The following is a 21709-nucleotide window of genomic DNA, read 5'->3' as shown; positions in this document are numbered from 1 at the left end:
TTTTATTTATTTATTCATGAGAGACCCAGAGAGAGGCAGAGACACAGGCAGAGGGAGAAGCAGGCTCCAGGATCACGCCTTGAGCCCCCCAAGTGTCTCTCCCATGGTGCCTTTAAAGTAAGTTAAAGTTTTTCTCTTCCTCCCAGAATCTTAAATGCAGAATTGTGTTCCCTATGTAGTCACATTTTGAGTTAGGCTTGGTGAAATGCAAGTGATTTCCACATAAATGCAAGAATGACTATGTTTGCCATCAAGTAGGAGGCCAGGGCGGCCTCCTCCCATCCACTGTCCAAGGCCAGTTAGTAAAACCAAGCCTAGCATCTGGCTGCAGAGTCCTACGTGCCACAGCTACACAGACTACATTAGTAAATTGCATGGAACTTAGTAGAAGCTTCAAAAGACTGAACGAGAATCCTTCTTTTCTTCCCATGGTTCATCAAAAACCAAAACCTCATTTTACAAGCAAAGCCAGGTCTTTGATTTTCATATGGTTTCTCTGAAATCCAGAAATTTGGATGAAGTAGCGTTAAGGCCAAGCCAAAACTTAACCAAAGCAGCTATCGCCCTGCCAAGTACACTCGTAACCTCACCGTGTCCCAGCATGACACGTGGGCCTCTCCCGCTCAGCCCAAGGGAGGCGTCTGCCAGAGGTGGGCGCCCGATCCCAGGGGCTGTGGGTTCCTCACCTCCAGGCTCCGCCTCGAAGCCAGGCATCAAGGGCTGCCATTTCAGGTGCTAGACAAAGCACAGACATGTGCTTCTGTGTCATACCAGTCCATGTCATGAGGGGGGAATGCGTGACATTTGTTTGTGGACAAAAGAGTTTAAATGAAACATCACATAGTTAAATATGTAGCCTTGACGTCAAACTGCAAATGTGAATGACTGTTGGCTAGGAAGGGGAGAATGGCCTGTCCTGCATACTAATGGCCACATCTGTACTCTTTCAGGGCCCACAGCCTGTCACCTACAGATCACCAAGCAGCTTTCTACCTGGCTCTGCAGCTTGCCATCTCCAGACAGGTCAGTATCTCTCGTGTTTCCTAAACTTGGTGGGTGTCCCATCTTGACGCGGCTCCTCCATCGCCTCCGTGAGAGGCAGTAGCTGGTCTTCTTTCATTCTCCTGAGATGGACCTGGAGCCGGGGCCTCTTCTGGGAGGGAGTGGACTCCTCACAGCACAGCCACTGGTGGTTTTGGTCAGTTTGAGCACCTGCTGCGAAGACACAGGTGTCCCAGGCTCTGCTTTGGGAGATGAAGTCCACAGACCTGGAAGATGCTGAGGGCATCGTGGGATGTAGCACACGGCACGTGCCCTGAACCCAGGAGTCACAGCCCAAGGGCCTGTGGCCCTTGGTGGCAGACCTAGTGCCAAGCTGCACCATGGGGCATTAGCCACTGGTTGTCGGAAGGTACCGGTAGTGGGTGGTAGGTCCTGCAGGTGTGGGCAGGAGGTGTGGGAGACAGGCACTCACGGGGGCTCCCTCCCCCACATACAGGACTCTGCAGCATTCTCCTTGCTGGAGACGCAGCTCTGCTGGCCTTCGTCTTCCTCATGGCAGCTTCCAAAAACTGCCTTTGCCATTCTCAGACCCTCCCATCCCCTCCCAGCTGCTCTGAGGCTCTGGCTACAGGCCTGCCCGCCCAGCAGGTGCAAGACACTGGTGGTCACCCCAGCACATTCCTGAGTGCTGACTGGAGGGTGAAGCGGAGGGCAGGTCCCCGGACACGCCATCTCCGGGCAGGCCCGGGCCACAGGCGTGCCTCTGACTCCCTGCAGGCCTGGGAATGGCATGGCCGAGTGGCTTCCAGTGGTGACCTGGGGACCGAGGAAACCAAGACGCCCCCTCTGCACAGGCCCTGTCGCCTGGCTGGTGGGGCTCTCAGCTAGACCCACAGGAGCTGCTACTTCAACAGCTGTGCGCTGGTTCCCCCGCCACTGGGAGCTTCTTGCACCTTCTGCGTGAAGCCTCCATCCTGCGGTGGCCTACCCTTCCCCTTCCCCCTGCTCAGCTCTCCTGTTCAGGATCTGTCTTCTTCCCTAGACTTCCAGAAAGGCAGGGGCCCTCCTCCATCACCCTCATCTCTTGGTCCCGGCAGCTGGAACACGGCCTGGCATGTGTTAGGCAGCCGGTAATGCTCATTCAGCGAAGCTTTGAATCCCTTCAAGTCAGCTCTCCCTTAAGGACGTCTTATCCCACCCTGTATCTGTTTGTCCCTGATGGCTCTGGTCACCCCTGCAGATGGACACCATGAGTGTACCTGCCTTTCGAGCCTCCTTGTCACAGCAGGCTGGGTGCTCTTCACACTGTGGGCGTCACCCTGAGGAGAGGACACATGGGTGGGGCCTCGGGTGCAGCTGCCACTGCTGCAGGCCCGTAGCGTAAGGACACCGGACCTCTGTGGAAGTGTGTCCGTGCTGGCCAGGGGCCCAGGGCCATAGCCCTCTTACCTTTAGAGCCCATGTCATCTGAGCAGGAGGAGGAGACAGGAGAGGAATCAAAAGATCTAGAGCCTCTCTTGTCTTGGTCACTCAATAGCTAGATGGCAATGCTCAAACCTTGTCACATGCCTGGACTCCTGGGCTTCCTCCCTGTAAATGGGGGGCCAGGCTGGATGAGCCCTCCCCTGGCTGTGACAGCCCTGATGCTAGGGGTCAGTGGCAGAGAGCCCCTGCAGCCAGCATTCATAACTTAAATCCATCAAAAATAGGATCTCATAGAGGAAAACAAAGAGGTTTGGGAGGCTCTGGCTTCTTCCTAAGAGAGTGAGGTTACTGAGAACTGGAAAGAGGCAGGGGTGCTGAGAAGAGAGGTCCCATATGAGGACGGGAGTTGGGTGGGGAGAGGACAGGAAGGAGTCCCCGGGGCGGTTGTGTAAGAATGGTTCAGTCCTCGAGACTCTATTTCGAGATCCAGTGTCAGGTTCTAATTCTCCCTGGTTACTGTTAAACCTGCATGGAATCTCGGGTGTTCAAATATCCATTATGTATGCATTTTATCAACCCCAGTGCTTGGATGATTTTTGAAGAAAGTCTTGAACAACCCTTGCATTTTAAAGGTTAAGGTTGTATCTGGTCCTCTTTGAATTTGGATACATCTGCTTTGTATGTGGCATTGCAATTTGTTTCTTGGATGGAGTTATTTTGGGTTGTAGTTTGGAAAGGTGTGGGGTGTTTGTTTGTTTGTTTGCATATTTCCTTGATGTCTAATGGAGATGTCCAGGACAAAGGAACCTGGAAAGGCTCACAGGTGTCAGGTCGTCTGGAAAGCTCTGTTTAAGGCTTTGTAGTAACCTGTTAGGTACTTTAGTTTGGTAATACACTTTAAAAAAATGAGACAAGTTCAGCTAAGTCACTTTAATTCCACTAACAACCTCTGGCAACTTGTATGTGCTTCCACCAAGAGGGAAATTATCTTGGGTATAATCAAGAGTACATCACTTTTGTGGGAAAGGGGAAATTGTGTTTTAGCGAAACACAAAGGAGTGGGTATTGGCAGTTTTACAGAGAAGCAGAGCCTCTTGCATCACTCCACAGGTCACACTGCCGCTTGAAGAGGACATCTGTCTGCGTGTTTGTGGTTGATATCCCGGGGCTGTCATGAAGATTAAAATCTAAATGTGGCACAGGGTGAAAGGACTTTCGATATTTACAGAGAATCAGACGTTGAGATGGTAGCTCCTCGTGTGTGTGCGTGCGCGCCTGCACCTGAGCATGTTTGCGCACCTGTTAAAATTCTTTTTGATTTTGTTTTAAACCAGATCCCAGAGGCTCTGGGGTACGTCCGCCAAGCTCTTCAACTTCAAGGTGATGATGCCAACTCCCTGCACCTCCTTGCCCTCTTACTTTCTGCACAAAAGCATTACCACGATGCTCTGAATATCATTGACATGGCCCTGAGTGAATATCCAGAGAATTTTATGTAAGTGCTCCTGGCCTTTTGTTTACTCTTCCCCTCCCTCCTTCATTCTAAGTTCAGTCCTTTGTGGATATCCTGAGGATACATAGTCCAAAGTTCCCTTGTTCTTGTTTTTCCACGATCTTTGGAAACAGATGTAGCCTGTTAGGTTGCCCTTGTTAAGTTTAAAGATAACTTATGGGGTCTTTATCGGGTCTTTCCCAGTGTGGACCATTGGTGAACTAGCTGATTCTACATGGACGGTGGGTGAACATTTTTATCATAGTAGTTTTACATTTTCAAATGTACTTCAGGAAAAAATACACCTGAGGATCAAAGCGTGAGTTCTGGAAGTTATTGGTCAGGGGGAGACTACTGATTGTGGAAACGAGTTGTCATAAAGTCAATTTGAAAATGAATATTGAGTAAGTGCTCATGTGGATATACAGGGAGATGGCAAAGGTTAGACTGAACAAGCTCCAGTGACTGAAGCCTCCGGAACATGCTTCCTGGCTTGTTTGTCCTCGTTGACCAGAGGCTTTTCCGCTAGGTCGAGGTGGCCACCCTGTTGCAGGCAGCTTCCATCCGAGGTTCCTGACCTCATGGTGCCATGGTTTGTCCTCTGGGAAGTAGAATTCCTTAAATAAATCAGTTCACATCTGTGCCTAACCTAAGAACTGCCAGTAGAAACTGCCATGGGCACGATTGTCTGCATATCTCCCCAGCATTTCTCTAAATCCCTCAATCCAAGCATGTTGGGTAGGCTTTGTGGAGAAGGACATTGTCGTGTGGGTGCCTTGGTTCCCATTTTATCCTCAGTGGGGTCGCCTGGTAACCAGTACACAGTGGCCAGAAACAGTAAACACTCCGCTTGAGCTGGCAGGGTCAGTGGTGGGGCGGGGGCAACTGGGGGGGAGCCCGGGAGGACAGGAATGTAGGCTGGGGCAGCTCTCCTCACTGGGGCAAATCAGCGCTGCGGCAAATTGTAAGTGGATCAGCTTTGGCTTTATTTCTCTGCCTCATCACCTCACTGTTTTTAATCAGCGCGTTTCAGCAGTTCTCCTTGGAAAACTGGTTCACACATTTCCATGACAAACATTTCTTTGTCTTCAAGTGAAAAAGGCACTTCTCTTCTCCCCATCGAGAAAAAAATCTCATTATAATCCCGAAAACCTCTGACTAGAGATTTCTTTTGTAGGTTCGGTTATTTGTGCCGAGTGAATTAAAGAGCTTTGCTGCAGCGTTTCGCTTCTCGCAGGCCTCCAACTTGCTCTTTTGCACACCAAGTGTATTTCTGGGTGTTATCCAAGGCTGGTTAGCCCAGGGGATCTTAACGTGGTTAGAGCACTCTAAAGGGGCCTCGGTCCTTTACCCCCCACTAAAGGACAACCTGATGCAACTGAATTCCGTTTCCCTCATCGACATTTATAAAGCAGCGTTCCCTGCCTCCCACCCCTAACACCTTCAGTACATGTTAGACTCCCGCATGTGTCTCCTGTGTAGACAGCCTGCGGTGTCATCTGAGAGGAGGCTTATTAAACTAATAGCCACGCCACGCAGGGAGCAGTAAACAGTGGTGGCTAATATGGTAATACTTCCAAGTGACAGCAGCTGACAGTCTTTTCAAGTAGAATCAGTAAGGAACAGCAGTAGAGATATTTGAGGAATGTGAGCCTGTTATTTTAATGTTAAGCTGTAAGCTCAAAAAAGCAAAGCATATGGCAACAGGTCTGAGAGCAGCCGATGACTTGTTTGCTTTTTAAATATTTGTATTTCTTCCTATGTGATGGGAAACTTCTTCCCTAAGAATACTTTATTAAAAGTTGGGGCCAGATGTAGTTGGTTCTCGTGGTTTTGTTCCAAGCCCGGGTAAAACATTTCAACAACCCAAACAACATGATGCGGGCACCTGTCCCTGAATGCCAAGTAGTAGTATCTGTTTGTTTGTGACAAGCTTGCCTCCTGCACAACCACGGACTCTCGGAAGCCCGGGAGTGCCTCGTGTGTCTTGTGTCCCATCCGCCATACACAGACTGAGGGCGTGCTTGATGTTTCCTCGGCACCTGCCACATTGGAGGTGGAAGCCACGGCCACAGTTGGACTGAGGCCTGTTTAACCGTTGGACAGTTAAACTGTTGAACAGAGACTTGATTGAGCAAGCCTCTTAGCCTGATGCCAAGATCCTTTTGGTCCCTCTTAAACACCAACTTTTATCATTTCCCGGTGACAGTAAGGATCAGTAATACTTGAGAGGCCAGCTGCCCCTCCAGGACATTCAGCTGTCTGAGCTAGTGCATGTAGACATTTGTAATGGTAACCACTCACTAGTTGGTAGGAATTCGTATTATCCCTATGACTAGTTCTTCTCCAGTGTTCTCAAATATGGTATTTTAGAATCCTTTAAAATTGTTATTGGGGCACCTGAGTGGCTTGGTGGTTGAGCGTCTGCCTTCTGCTGGTACCGTGATCCTGAGATCCTGGAATTGAGTCCTACGTCAGGTTCCCCATAGGGAGCCTGCTTCTCCCTTTGCCTTTTTTTAAAATCTTAAAAAAATAAAAAATAAATAAAATTGTTATTAAATATTGAGTAAAAGCCAAAGGATCTTTATTACATATATTTAAAATAATAATACAACTAATACAGATGCTGACTTCTTAGTTTAAGAAAAAGATTAACATTGCCTATGAATTTCCTGTGTGCCCCTGTCTATCCTATCTCCTTACCTCTCTAACATCATAGGATGTTACCCATATCCTGAATTCTAGGTGGAGCATTCCCTTGTGTTTCTAGACCATATATGTTCGCCCTCCCAAATAATAATGTCTAATGTTGCATATTTAAACATTTTTAATGGAATTACACTGAATATATCCTTATATGTGTTTGCTTTCATTGCTTGACATGTTCCTGAAGTTCATCCTTATTGCATGCAGCAGCAGTTTATTCCTTTACACCAATACATTGTATTTTCATAGATATACCATGACATGGGGCACCTGGGTGGCTCAGTGATTGAGTGTCTCCCTTTGATTCAGGTCATGATCCCAGGGTCCTGGGATCAAGTCCCACATCAGGCTCCCCAGAGGGAGCCTGCTTTTCCCTCTGCCTGTATCTCTGCCTATGTCTCTGTGTTTCTCGTGAATAAATAAATAAAATCTTTTAAAAAAAGATATACCATGATGTATTTTTCCAGTCTGTTGTAAATGGATGTACAGGTGGTTTTCACTTTTCAGCTGTTACGAAAAAAGCTACTGTAGATACTCCTGCAGGTGTCCTGGTGCACATGTGCAGGTACTTCCCTGGGCATCACCTAGGAGGGAGACTGTTGGAGGATATGTGCATCTTCAGTTTTACCAGATCATTTAAAACCACTTTCCAAAGGGGTTGTGAGCCTATGTGGCTGCAGGCACCAACACCCTGTGTTTCAGACTTATTTTTGGCAGTGTGGTTGCTGGTTCATGGTGTCACATTGTGAGTTGAAGTGGCATGACGAGCTTGAACAGCTTTGTATTTGTTTATTGGCCATTTAGCTTTCCTGTTTTGTGAAGCACAGGGAAAAGTCTCTCCTCTTGCCTAATTGGGTTGACTTTTTTATGCCAATTCATAAAATTTCTTTAAATATTATGGTTACAAGTCCTTTTGTTGGTTACATGTGTTATAAAAAATCTTCTAATCCATGACTAGTTTCCTGATGAATAGAAGTTCTTATTTTCAAAGTAGTTGAATTTATCAATCATTTCCTTCATGGATTGTACTTTCTGCATCTAGTTTAAGAAACCTTACTTTCCCTTCTCTGGGGTCACAAAGATAGTCCCCTAAGTTATATTCTAAGAGTTTTCCTGTGTTACCTTTCACACTTAAATCTAAGGGTCCATCTGGAAATAACTGTCTTATGTATGTAGGGTGTGAAGGATTCAGTGTTGGTTTTCCCCATATGGATACCCAATTGTCCCAGCATCATGTACTGAAAAGCTCCTTTTTCTTGTTGCCCCACAGAGCTACATTTGTCTTAAATGCCCATATATGTGGGGAGGGGGGTGCCCATCAATGTATGATTGCCACTTTCTGCATTCTCACAACTTTATTATTTGTGAGGTAGGTCCATCCCTGTTTCTTGCTCTTGAGGAGTGTTATGGTGGGGTGCTGGGGTGGCTCAGTCAGTTAAGCATCTGCCATCAGCTCAGGTCATGATCTCCAGGTCCTGAGATAGAGCCCCGCGTTGGGCTCCCTGCTCAACCGGGAGTCTGCTTCTCTCTCTCTCTCTTCCTCTGCCCCTCCCCACTGCTTGTTCTCTCTCTCAAATAAATAAATAAAATCTTAAAAAAAAAAAAAAAAGTGTTGTCACTATTCTCAGGTCTTTGAGAACACAAATTTGATACAAATTTTTGAATCAGGTTTGTCAAATTCCACAAAAAAAAAAAAAACTATTGGAATTACGTTTAATCTAATAGCTCAGCTTGGGGAGAATTACATATTTATGACAGTTTCCTAATCCATAGCCATTGTACCTAATTACTTAGGTCTTTGAAAAATACTTTTTAATGAAATTTTACAATTTTTCTTATATTTTGCCCATTTTTACTAGATTTATTCCTACTTACCTGAAAAAATGTATGTATGCAGATTTTTTTCTTTTCTTTTCTTTTCTTTTTTAAAGATTTTATTTACTTATTCATGAGAGACACAGAGAGAGAGGCAGAGACACAGGCAGAGGGCCTCCATGAAGCAGGCTCCATGCAGGGAGCCCAATGTGGCACTCTGGGATCACACCCTGAGCCACAGGCAGACGCTCAACCACTGAGCCACCCAGGCATCTGCAGAATTTTTTTTCTTTATCAAATTTATGATCTACTTGTTGCTGTTGTATAGGAAAGCAGCTGATTTTTGTATATTCTTTTTGACCCAACAACTCAACTCAACTCTTGTTAATTCTAACAATTTACATGTAGGTAACTTTGGAGTTTTTTTTTTTTTTAAGATTTTATTTATTTATTCATAGACACAGAGAGAGAGAGGCAGAGACACAGGGAGAGGGAGAAGCAGGCTCCATGCAGGGAGCCCGATGTGGGACTTGATCCCTGGTCTCCAGGATCACACCCCAGGCTGCAGGCAGAGCCAAACCGCTGCGCCACCAGGGCTGCCCCAACTTTGGAGTTTCTATACCAACAATGACTTCTATCTGAAATAATTAAAATTTAATTTATCTCTAATCCTTCAACTTTTTTAAAACTGGCCATACTGGGCTAGGTAGGACCTTCAATATACCTGAATAAAATTCTTTCAATGTTTAACCTTTGAACATTAAGAATTGTATTTGTTACAAATTTGTTTATTGGTACTATTTAAGAGGTTAAGAGAATTTCCTTCTTTGTGGTTTGCTAAGAGTTCATCTTTTTAAATCATGAATTGATACTGAATTTTATCAAATGCTTTTTCTATATTTGTTGACATGACTATATGGTTCTACTCCTTTGATCTATGAATTTTATACTAATTGGTATTTTTAAATGTTAAATTAACCTTGCATTCTTAGAATAAACCCAACTTGATCGTGACCAATTAGCTTTTTTTAGTAGATTCAGTTTACTAATTTTTTTTAGAACATTTATATTTGTTCATGTGTGAAATAGCTTGTAATTTCCCTTCCTCATTGTATACTTGTCCAGTTTTGGCATCACGGTTGGGCCAGGCTCATAAAATGAGTCGGAGTAGTTCTTTTTTGGGTGTTTTAGAATCATTTGGGTAAGATTGGAATTATCTGTTTCTAGAATAAGAAGTTTCTGTAGAATTTGCCTGTAAAACCATCTGGGGCTGGTCTTTTTTCTATAGAAAGACTTCTGATGCTTTTACAAAAATGATTCCAGGATATTCAGGTTTTCTACTTCTTTTATTAAGCCAAGGATAACATAGAAGCTAAAATATATATGGCATATATTTTTCAGGATATGTCCATTTCATGTAAATGTTAAATTTTATTGGCATGGAGTTGTTCATGTTTTTTAATTATCTGTTAATTGTCATACAGCACCTGTGGTTGTCTTTTTCATTCGTAATATTTTTTAAAATATTTTATTTATTCATTCATGAGAGACAGAGAGACAGAGACAGAGACAGAGAGAGAGGCAGAGACACCGGCAGAGGGAGAAGCAGGCTCCATGCAGGAAGCCCAACATGAGACTCGATCTCAGGTCTCCAGGATCACGCCCTGGACCGAAGGCGTCACTAAACTGCTGAGCCACCCAGGCTGCCCCGTAATAATTTTTAATGTGCCTTCTCTTTTATTTTGTTTAAAGTTTTGCCAGAAATTTGCCTGTTACATCGATCTTTTCAAAGAACCAGCTTTTTAATGGTCTCAACTATAAATTTTCTGTTCTTATTTCTAATATTTCCTTTCTTCTCTTTCCTCTGAGTTTGTTCTTTCTTATCTGAGTTTTCCTTCTTCGTCTCTCAAGTTAGGTGTTTAGTTCATTAATTTTTTGTCTTTCTGACATAAACATTTAAGACTAAAAATTTTCCGCCACGTGCTGCTTTAGTTGTAAACCACCATCTCAATATCTGCAATTGTTATTACTTCGTGCCAAATTATTTTAAATTTCCATTTTTCTTCTTTGACTCCTTAATTCTTTTAGAACTTTGTTTTCCATGAAGCAGGCTCCATGCAATTGTCAAATGTATGGACTTTTTCCACTTATCTTTTGTTAATGGGCTTTTAATAACTTCATTGAATTGTGCTCAGAGACTGTAATCTATATGAACTTAAAATGTGTTGAGACTTGTTTTATGGCCCAGCATGTGGTCACTTCTTATAAATACTCCACGTGTGCTTGAAAAGAATGTTTTCTGTATTTGGGGGTACATTTTTATATATTTTATTTGATGAAGTTATTAATTATGCTACTCAGATCTTTATTCTTACTGATGTTTTTTGTTTGCTTAGTTGATTAATTATTGAGCCGAGATATGTTGAAATCTACCACTGGGATTGTGGATTGTCCTATTTCACCACAGAGTCACAGCAATGTTTGCTTTATATAGTTTAAAGCTGTGCTATAAGGTGCATATAAATTTAGAATTGCTATGTCTTCCTGGTTGATTCAAACCTTTATCATTATGTAATAAGTTACATAATTCATTTTGCCTCAAAATCTAGTTTGTATGCTAACACACACATCCACAACACTTATCTACATTTGTGTGTCCATCTACAGATACACATATGCAGTGTGTGTGGGTGTGCATGAGTTTGAGCATTTATGGAATATCTTTCTTCATTCTCTTACCTTGAATTTTTTATGTTCTTATATTTTAGATTCACTCTTATACTCATTATATACAGCTGATTATTTCTTTTTTAACACAGACTGACAGTCTTATCTGGAACATTTAGTTCATTTCCATTTATTGTAAATACTGGTACATTTGTGTTAATATCTCATACCTTTGTGCTGTTTGTCCTGCCCTCTCTTTCATAGGCTATCTTCTCTCTTCCTACCTTCTTTTATGTTAATTATGTTTTTATTACGTTTTTTTTTTTTCTTACAGATTTGGAAAAAAAAACATTCTGTTTGGTTGTTTAGTGATTATCCTAGAAATTTTAGTGAGGGTCTGTTGCTGGCACACTTTCTCAGTTTGTGTCTGAAAATGTATTTGGCTTTACTCTCAAAAGAGATTTTCCAACTGGATTTATAATTCTAGGCTCACATTTTCTCACAGCACAAATGATCTTGCTCCTCTTCTAGTTGTTGAGAAGTGAACTGTTTCTTTAATTTTAGATCATTTTAATGTCATCTGTCTTTTCTCTCTGGCTACTTCCAATCGCCATTGTTGCCGGCGCTATACACCCTCCCCGCGAAACAGCTAAGAGTGGCTCCTGCTCGGATTCACTGGGCTTTCTTTGACTGTGGGTTGGAATTGTTTGTATTGCTTATCATTTCTAGAAAATTCTCAGCCATTGTTTCTTCAAATACTACTTCTCTTACAGATAGCATATGATTGGGTCTTGCTTTAAAAAAAAAAAATAGGCTCTACACCCAGCGTGGAGTCCAACACCAGGCTTAAACTTAAGACCCTGAGATCAAGACCTGAGCTGAGATCAAGAGTTGGATACTTAACCAGCTGAGCCACCTAGGTCTTGCTTTTTTTTTTTTTTTAAGATTTTATTTATTTATTCATGGGAGACACACAGAGAGAGAGGCAGAGACACAGGCAGAGGGAGAAGCAGGCTCCATGCAGGGAGCCTGACGTGGGCCTTGATCCCCAAACTCCAGGATCATGCCCTGAGCCTAAGGCAGGGGCTAAACTGCTGAGCCACCCAGGGATCCCCCCAGATCTTGCTTTTTTATTTAGTCTGGTAATTCCTGCCTTTTGTCTTAAGTGTTTAATCTATTCACATTTAATGTAAGTAATGGTATGGTTGGATTTATATCTACAATTTCTATATGTGTCTTGTCTTATTTTGTTCCTCCTGAAATGACTTCTTTTTCTGTTGAAAAATTATTTTTTTAAACCCTTTAACTGGGACACCTGGGTGGCTCAGTGGTTGAGCATCTCCCTTCAGCTCAGGGCCTCATCTCAGGTCCGTGGATCAAGTTCCTCATCAGGCTTCCTCAGAAGAGCCTGCTTCTCCCTCTACCTATGTCTCTGCCTCTCTCTCTGTGTCCCACATGAATAAATAAATAAAATCTTTTAAAAAAATTAACCTTTTAACTATTAAATACCCAAAGGAATGAGAAATTATTTGCTGATTATTTATTAATATAATGTCTTTAACGCATTGCAAGTTTTCCCCAAAATAAAGTCTAACAAGGAACACATTTGTATATTGAAGAGTGTTTGTAAATTCAGGTAGATTGGCTATCTACTGTACTTGGTATAGGAGCCTTGGTATGTGTTCTTTTGAAATACAGCTTTGCAAAAATTTCCTAATTGATTAATACAGTAATTTTATTTAGTAGTTTTCCTCATTGGCCCAAAAAGGTAGAAGTAGGTGCCAGGTGATGTTTAGAACAATTGTCTCTCCTAAGGACAGTGTGGCAGTCTGCTACCCAGTGCTTTGATCAGACCTTCATAGAATTTGTGTTTCTGCCATGGTGATTCATTTTCAGATAAAATATTGGGATGAGAGCTGACAATTTGTTGCTTTTTGTCTTTGGAAAATATATCAGATAGTATCATACTTACAGTGACATCTGAGACCTGAAGTGTAACTAAAATGTTTTATTCTAATTCAGCAAGCCTTCTAGTGGCCGCTAAGGACAGCCACCGCTGGGTTTAGTCTCTTCCCCTAAGACAAATCATGGTGCAACTCTACTAATTACAGATTTTTAATTGATTTGAATTTTAATCTCTCTTATTTAAACCATCAGTATTACACGAAGCATAAAAAAAGTAATTTTTTGAACTTCTCAAGGATACAAATCCAAGTGGTATCAATAAGGTGTTTGGACAATTCTTTTAAATATGTTTTCCGGCCCATAACTTTGATACATGAGAACATAGTGAAACAAGTCCTGTGTCACCTGACCGGAAGACACTTCTGTGTACGGTCTACTCTCATACATGCGAGAGCAGATCCTGTTACGTGATCACATTTCTTTTTATGCCAACAGGAACTAACTGTGGAAAGAAGTGAATATATATAACATTTATTCACTCATGTAGCAGTAATAGCCACTAGCATTTATATACTGCCTTCGTATAGGCAACTCTTTAGCAGCACTTAACACATTTTTTTTTAAGTGGGCTCCGTGATGGCCCCAGTTTGGGGCTTGAAATCACGACCCTGAGATTAAGACCTGAGCTGAGATCAAGAGTCAGATGCTTAACTGACTGAGCCACCCAGGTGCCTCAGCAATTAACGTTATTTTAAACTAATTTAATCATCATGAGAACCACGATAGATAACATTATTATCCCCATTTTACTGTTAAGGAAATCAAGCCACAGAAAGGTAAACTAGTTTGTCCAAAATTACCCACCTTGTCAGTGGCAGAATTATGATTTGAACCCGGGTAGTCTGGCCTCAACATCTGTGCTCTTAACCACTGTTTTTGAAGCACTGAGTTCCTACCACATTCTAGGTGCTATGCTAGGTATTGGGAATGCTGCCGTGAATGAGAGAAAGACAATTTATGCTTTCTTGGAGCTAGCAATCCACATGAACAGAATTTTTATGCTGTGTTCCCTGTCAATCTTATCAGCAGACTGGAAAACATAGTTAGGACCATTCTTTATTTGAGGGGAGCATACATCTGGTTTAAAAACAATCCTTACTTGGCTAATAAGACTCTTTCTTACTCTTGTCTCACTTATTCAGTTTAGGTTGAAATATGATATTGAGTAATGTTTTGATGCACTGATTACTGAGAGGCTTGGTGCTATGAGCTACTTTTATGCCTGAGCTGAGTGATGGAGTAATGAACACGCCCATTAAATTTGCACTTGATAGAAAGTTGGGCCACAAAGAAAGGTTGTTCTCATTAATTCAGAGAAATGATCCATGGATACCTGAATGATGTCTGGGAGGGATGAGTGCAAGGTAATCAATCCAACCCAGGGCTGCCCCCATTCCAGATACAAGTTGGAAAGGAGGATCTTTGGGCAAAGAAGTGTGGGTAGCAGCCTCAAAGACACCATGGATCAAAGTGCAGCAAGTTTAGTGGTGTAGTAGCTTATTTAAAATCAACTTTCCACAACAAAAAAGACAACCCCCCCCCCCAAAAAAAAATGGGCAAAGGAACTTCTCTCTAAAGCAGAATTAGATCTTGGAAACTAGCCCTTTATCTGATATGTCATTTGCAAATATCTTCTCCCATTCTGTAGGTTGTCTTTGAGTTTTGTTGACTGTATCCTTTGCTGTGCAAAAGCTTCTTATCTTGATGAAGTCCCAATAGTTCATTTTTGCTTTTGTTTCTTTTGCCTTCGTGGATGTATCTTGCAAGAAGTTACTGTGGCCGAGTTCAAAAAGGGTGTTGCCTGTATTCTCCTCTAGGATTTTGATGGAATCTTGTCTCACATTTAGATCTTTCATCCATTTTGAGTTTATCTTTGTGTATGGTGCAAGAGAGTGGTCTAGTTTCATTCTTCTGCATGTGGATGTCCAATTTTCCTAGCACCATTTATTGAAGAGACTGTCTTTCTTCCAGTGGATAGTCTTTCCTCCTTTATCGAATATTAGTTGACCATAAAGTTGAGGGCCCACTTCTGGATTCTCTATTCTGTTCCATTGATCTATGTGTCTGTTTTTGTGCCAGTACCACACTGTCTTGATGACCACAGCTTTGTAGTACAACCTGAAATCTAGCATTGTGATGCCCCCAGCTATGGTTTTCTTTTTTAAAATTCCCCTGGCTATTCGGGGTCTTTTCTGATTCCACACAAATCTTAAAATAATTTGTTCTAACTCTTTGAAGAAAGTCCATGGTATTTTGATAGGGATTGCATTAAACGTGTAAATTGCCCTGGGTAACATTGACATTTTCACAATATTAATTCTGCCAATCCATGAGCATGGAATATTTTTCCATCTCTTTGTGTCTTCCTCAATTTCTTTCAGAAGTGTCCCATAGTTTTTAGGGTATAGATCCTTTACCTCTTTGGTTAGGTTTATTCCTAAGTATCTTATGCTTTTAAGTGCAATTGTAAATGGGATTGACTCCTTAATTTCTCTTTCTTCAGTCTCATTGTTAGTGTATAGAAATGCCACTGACTTCTGGGCATTGATTTTGTATCCTGCCACGCTGCCAAATTGCTGTATGAGCTCTAGCAATCTTGGGGTGGAGGCTTTTGGGTTTTCTATGTAGAGTATCATGTCATCGGCGAAGAGGGAGAGTTTGACTTCTTCTTTGCCAATTTGAATGCCTTTAACGTCTTTTTGTTGTCTGATTGCTGAGGCTAGGACTTCCAGTACTATGTTGAATAGCAGTGTTGAGAGTGGACATCCCTGTCTTGTTCCTGATCTTAGGGGAAAGGTTCCCAGTGTTTCCCCATTGAGAATGATATTTGCTGTGGGCTTTTCATAGATGGCTTTTAAGATGCTGATAAATGTTCCCTCTATCCCTACACTCTGAAGAGTTTTGATCAGGAATGGATGCTGTATTTTGTCAAATGCTTTCTCTGCATCTAATGAGAGGATCATATGGTTCTTGGTTTTTCTCTTGCTGATATGATGAATCACATTGATTGTTTTACGAGTGTTGAACCAGCCTCGTGTCCTGGGAATAAATCCTACTTGGTCATAGTGAGGGCTAGTTTCCAAGATCTATAAAGAACTTATTAAACTCAACACCAAAGAAACAAACAATCCAATCATGAAATGGGCAAAAGACATGAACAGAAATCTCACAGAGGAAGACATAGACATGGCCAACACGCACATGAGAAAATGCTCTGCATCACTTGCCATCAGGGAAATACAAATCAAAACCACAATGAGATACCATCTCACACCAGTGAGAATGGGGAAAATTAACAAGGCAGGAAACCACAAATGTTGGAGAGGATGCAGAGAAAAGGGAACCCTCTTACACTGTTGGTGGGAATGTGAACTGGTGCAGCCACTCTGGAAAACTGTGTAGAGGTTCCTCAAAGAGTTAAAAATAGACCTGCCCTACGACCCAGCAATTGCACTGTTGGGGATTTACCCCAAAGATACAGATGCAATGAAACGCCGGGACACCTGCACCCTGATGTTTATAGCAGCAATATCCACAATAGCCAAACTGTGGAAGGAGCCTCGGTATCCATCGAAAGATGAATGGATAAAGAAGCTGTGGTCTATGTATACAATGGAATATTCCTCAGCCATTAGAAATGACAAATATCCACCATTTGCTTCAGCGTGGATGGAACTGGAGGGTATTATGCTGAGTGAAGTAAGTCAATCGGAGAAGGACAAACATTGTATGTTCTCATTCATTTGGGGAATATAAATAATAGTGAAAGGGAATAGAAGGGGAGGGAGAAGAAATGGGTAGGAAATATCAGAAAGGGAGACAGAACATAAAGACTCCTAACTCTGGGAAATGAACTAGGGGTGGTGGAAGGGGAGGAGAGTGGGGGGTGGGGGTGCCTGTGTGACAGGCACTGAGAAGGGCACTTGACAGGATGAGCACTGGGTGTTATTCTGTATGTTGGCAAATTGAACACCAATAAAAAATAAATTTATTATTAAAAAAAATCTCTATACACCAGTTTTTCCCATTTAAAAAATAAAAATAAAAAATAAAGCAGAATTAGACTTGTCTCCAAAGTGGATATTCAGTGGGCCAATAAGCACAAGAAAATATTCTTAGCATCACTAATCATTAGGGAAATGCAGATCAAACTCCCAGTGAGATACCACTTCATACCCATTAGGATGGCCACTATTGACACACACACACAAAACAGACACTCCCAAGTGTTAGTGAGGATGTGGAGAAACTGGAACCTTTGTGTTCTGCTGGTGGGGATGTAAAATGGTGCAGGCACTGTGGAAAATGGTATAGCGGTTCCTCAAAAAATTAAAAAAAATTACCATATGATCCAGCAATCCCACATCTGGGTAAGTACTCAAGAGAATGGAGAGCAGGAACTCAAATAGATGTCGTACACTCACGTTCACAGCAGCGTTGTGCACAATAGCCAATATGGTAGAAGCAACCCAAGTGCCCATTGATGAATGAATAGATAAACAAAATGGGATATATGTGTTCCATGGACTATTATTCAGCCTGAAACAGGACGGAAGTTCTGACACAAGCTACCACATAGATGAACCTAGAGGACATTATGCTCAGTGAGATAGGCCAGTCACAAAAAGACAAATACCGTGTGCTCACTCTTATATGAGGTTCCTAGAGCAGCCCAAATCCCAGAGACAGAAAGTAGAATAGGGGTTGCCAGGTGCTGGGGAAAAGGGACAATGAGGAGTCATCATTTAATGGGTATGAAGTTTCAGTTTTGCAAGAGGAAAAACATTCTGGAGTTGAATGGTGTTAGTCATCGTACAACAGTGTGAATGGACTTAGTGCCACTGAACTGTATACGTTAAAATGGTGAATTTTATGTTTTGTTTATTTTACCGTAATTAAAAAAAAAAATAGCTTTCCAACCTCTCCATTTTGACATGTGTATGGTAGGAGTGTTTCCAGCATTCTTGGGAGGTTGAGATGAGATGTCCGAGGGCCCTTCTGCTCTTGGATGCTCTGCCTCCGGGTCACGAAGCCACCACTCTGCTGGGAGCAGGGTCCCCCTCTGCCGGCGCATGTATGTAATATTTCTGTGAGGTTCAGGGTCCGTGATGTTGCCTTCAGTAAATGTAGATGCTTGTTAAGAGAGACAGAATACTGAAAAGGCAATGAAAAATGGCTTAGAAACTGAAAATTGGGTTTATGAGGCAAGGGTAGAAGACCCAGAAAAGATGAAATGGAAGAGAAATGTATTTGAAGCCCAAGTTGTTTATAAGAAGACCCTCCCTTCTCCAGGACTAGGGATGGCTTTGTCCTCAGATTGGGAGTTGTGTTGGCCCTACCTCTGCTCCCCAACCCACGTGACCAGTACCAGGCATGCATGCAGCTGTTTGTCACCCAGTCTAAAGTCCTCATGGGAGTACGCTGCTTCCTTTCCAGAGAGTTCCCCATTTCAGAGTATGCTGGAGAGAAAGCAGGACATGCACTCTCTCATTAGCCAGGGGAGAGAGCCTCACGGGAGGCCTGGTGGCTGAGAGAGGCCAGGCTAGGGCGGCCACACCAGAGCCATCTTTCCCCAATGGTGGCATGCAGAAGGTTTATTTTGGCACTTTTCATTACAAGGTTTCAAGCTCTTCTAAGTATCTCATTCAACAATTCAAAGTATGGAATACCATCTTGAGACTTCATGCAAGGTATTTGCTGAAACCTCTGGGTCCCCAGCACCTAGTCCAGTGGTTGACATGCTACAAACATTAATACACATTTGCGCAAAAAATGGTTGAAACCAGTGACCAGGCTGAGTAGTCTGGGAGCCATCGTTCATAGCGTGTGTCTACCTGTGTTTCTCCTGTTGTCCAATGTGGTTGTCATCTACCAATTTTGCTATATAAAATAATGATTCTGCTTGCTGCATGTGGGTCCTGTAATCACCTGCTAGTTACCCAAGCCAGCTATGCAAAACACATCCAGCAGCCCAAATACAGCAGAAGGCCAGTGCGTCCATGATGGTCTTGTTGCATTTTAAGGTCATGAATGTTTTGCTATTGACTATTTGTTTAAAAACAAGAACACCTAAGAAGAAAGATAAAGAAGACACTCTTCCACATTTATTCCCTGACAATTCTTGTGGGAATCCTGAACCAGATACAGATGATCTGATTCACTGTCCTTTGAACACCTCCCTAGTTAAAGGCTAGAGAGCCCAAGGCTGAGAAGAGCTACATCCTCGCCTTCGTGCAGCTCACAGTGCCACATGCAGAATTACTCTAGCACATTCTGAGTACCTCAGAGGAAACAAAGATTGCCACCGTGGCCCCTGTCATAGGCACCACTGGACAACAGGGCTCCCCAGGAGAGCCCCAGCCCCCAGGGACAGGGGTCCTGCTTTTGGTCTGCAGCCCACCACTGAAACAAAGCCAAGAAAAACCAAACCAAACTCTTCGTGGTGCACTCAAGGAGAACACATGGGACGTAAAGTCAAAGAATGTGGGAAATGTAAAACAGGCCAGGATCCACAGCAGCAGGCTCTAGGTTCCATTTGGCATCCAATCCCAGAGGGATGCACTGTCCACCTCTGTCCCAAAGAGCTGGCTCAGCTTCCCAGCATCCTGACAGGTTTTTCCTTCTTTCCGGCTCCCATCTGGACCTTGAGTGGAGGGTGCCATTTTTATCCTACAGAACCTCCTGGATTCCTTTGTCTTTGTCACGTCTAGCCTGGGCTCTTTGCCTTCTAGGTCCAGATGATTGGAGGATTCCCATTCTCTTGGCACCTGCCATCATCCACTAAAACAGACCTGAATGTCTCCTTCCCTCACTTGAGTAGCTCCCATCCTCAGACTAGAGAACATGGGCGCTATGTCAGAAATAAAGACAGGGCAATGTTCCAGAGAGGTGGCCTTTGGGGAGTGGCAGGTTAGTGGAATTGCTTCTGGTTCACTCCTGCCCTCATTTTGGAAATGACCAATGGCTTGGTGGTTCAGAGAGAAGAGGTTCTTCTTTTCACAGCCAGTTGGTTTAATGGGAAAACTTACTTCACATATTTCCTGTTCACATATTTACTGACTAGTTGGCAACTATGCCAAAGGCACTTGTTCACCAGCTTAGCACAGCAGAGAAGGCAGGTGCCTACCGTCACCCAGTGAGACAGCACTCGAGAGGTAGTCCTGACGGTACATGTCCATTCTCTGTTACTTTGTGGACAGCACGACATGAAAGGGCTCCCTTCCCCCAAATACCAAACTCAACCGCGGTAGGAGGGAGGTCTTTGAGCCCGGGCAGTGTGATTCCAGGGGTGCCTTTAGTTCACTGTGTCCGTGTCATTTCCAGTTTGGGTTCTGGTTTCCGGTCACTAGTCCGAGTTGAGCTTAGGAGCCGAAGTGGGAGCAAAAAATGAGCCAAACTGGGGTTTCTTGAGGTGATGTATTTTAGCTAAATATGTCAGTTGTTTGTTTGTTCTAAAAATACCGCTAGAAGGATGGGGGAGTATTCCAGATTGTTGACACTTTGACTGAAACGAGAAGCGAAATGTAACCGATAGGGGCTCTAACAGGAGTTCCTGCCTGTCATGAAGAGGAGGCCGGATTAGGATACGGAGACGCACAGGCGCAGCGGATTCCTCACAGGCCACTGGGTCGCGGCCCCCGCCCCGTTGGGGATGAGGGGCTGCTAAGTTCTGGAGAGCGAGGCTCTGCTCCTGACACCTGAGTTTGTCAAACCAGTTGTGGCGTCGATTCCCCCAGGGGCCAGCAGACCTGGGGGCCTGGGCTGGGCTAACAGCTGGGGCGATGGGTGGCCCATGGGGGAGAGGCCCAAGGGCCTCCCCGACAGGCCGGTGCACGAGGCGACGTCTTCCCGAGCAACTCAGGACCGTGAAAGCGGTTGGGTTGTGAGAACTTCCTCCGTGGCTCAAAGGTCCCGACAGAAGTTAGCCGGTGGGCTGAGGAGGTCAGTTACGGGACAGGCCTTTCTCCCTGGGGAGACGCGCTTATGGGAAGAGCCCTACTCGCCAGACCCCCTCCGGTGGTCGTGTTGGCACACCCACCGGGGGTCAGCGTGTGCTGCCCTGGGCTTTTGTAAAGAAAACCAGGCGCTTGGATCTGACTCCTGGAAAGCTGGTGAACCAGGGGGTGCTGTCCAGCGGCCTACACGGTGGCATTTGCCGGAGGAACCCCGTTAGGTCAGCGCCCATTTTAAAAATGTTCGGGTTTAGTTACCTCTTGGGTAGGCAGGCACGACTCCAACCCTCCCTGACATCCTGAGCTCGGCTCCTGTTTGCTTGCCTGGTTGTGGACGGCATTTGAGTTTTCCATCCCTGCAGGGGACGCACAGTGGCAGCGGCCGTCTGCCTGGTGCTCTGCCCACACAGGGGGTGCCCTCTACGTGGGTGATGATGTGCATGTGCCCCCTGGATTGGTATGCTGACCCTCCCCCGGAGGGGCTCCCAGGGAGGAGCTGGACAGGGTTAACGGCACAGCCATCAGAAAGCCATCCTGGAAATCCCTCCAGAAGGAATGGAAGCATTCCATTCAGGATCATGGGCAGGGGTCCCTTCATTCATTGGCTTAATGTAAGTGGTTGTTTGGAATTCCCACCAAATTTAAGCATAAAGTTCTCCCAAAATTCTTACTGGAGAGAAATAAA

The 21709-nt window shown here is 43.8% G+C and overlaps 1 protein-coding gene across 7 annotated transcripts in view; it reads left to right on the top strand.

Annotated features, from left to right (window-relative positions):
* The window catches only part of TTC7B (tetratricopeptide repeat domain 7B), a 250588-nt gene that overhangs the window by 158521 nt on the left and 70358 nt on the right, over nt 1-21709 (top strand). For all 7 annotated transcript variants that reach the window (XM_072839681.1, XM_072839676.1, XM_072839679.1 and 4 more), the window contains 2 exons: nt 951-1023; nt 3762-3922. In XM_072839681.1, coding sequence (XP_072695782.1) covers nt 951-1023; nt 3762-3922 — 234 coding nt within the window. The remainder of the gene's footprint in view (nt 1-950; nt 1024-3761; nt 3923-21709) is intronic.

The sequence above is a fragment of the Canis lupus genome, chromosome 9, assembly GCF_048164855.1.
Source record: "Canis lupus baileyi chromosome 9, mCanLup2.hap1, whole genome shotgun sequence".
NCBI classification, from domain to species: Eukaryota; Metazoa; Chordata; class Mammalia; order Carnivora; family Canidae; genus Canis; species Canis lupus.
Note: the sequence above shows the minus strand (reverse complement) of the source record. Positions and strands in the feature narration are given on the sequence as shown.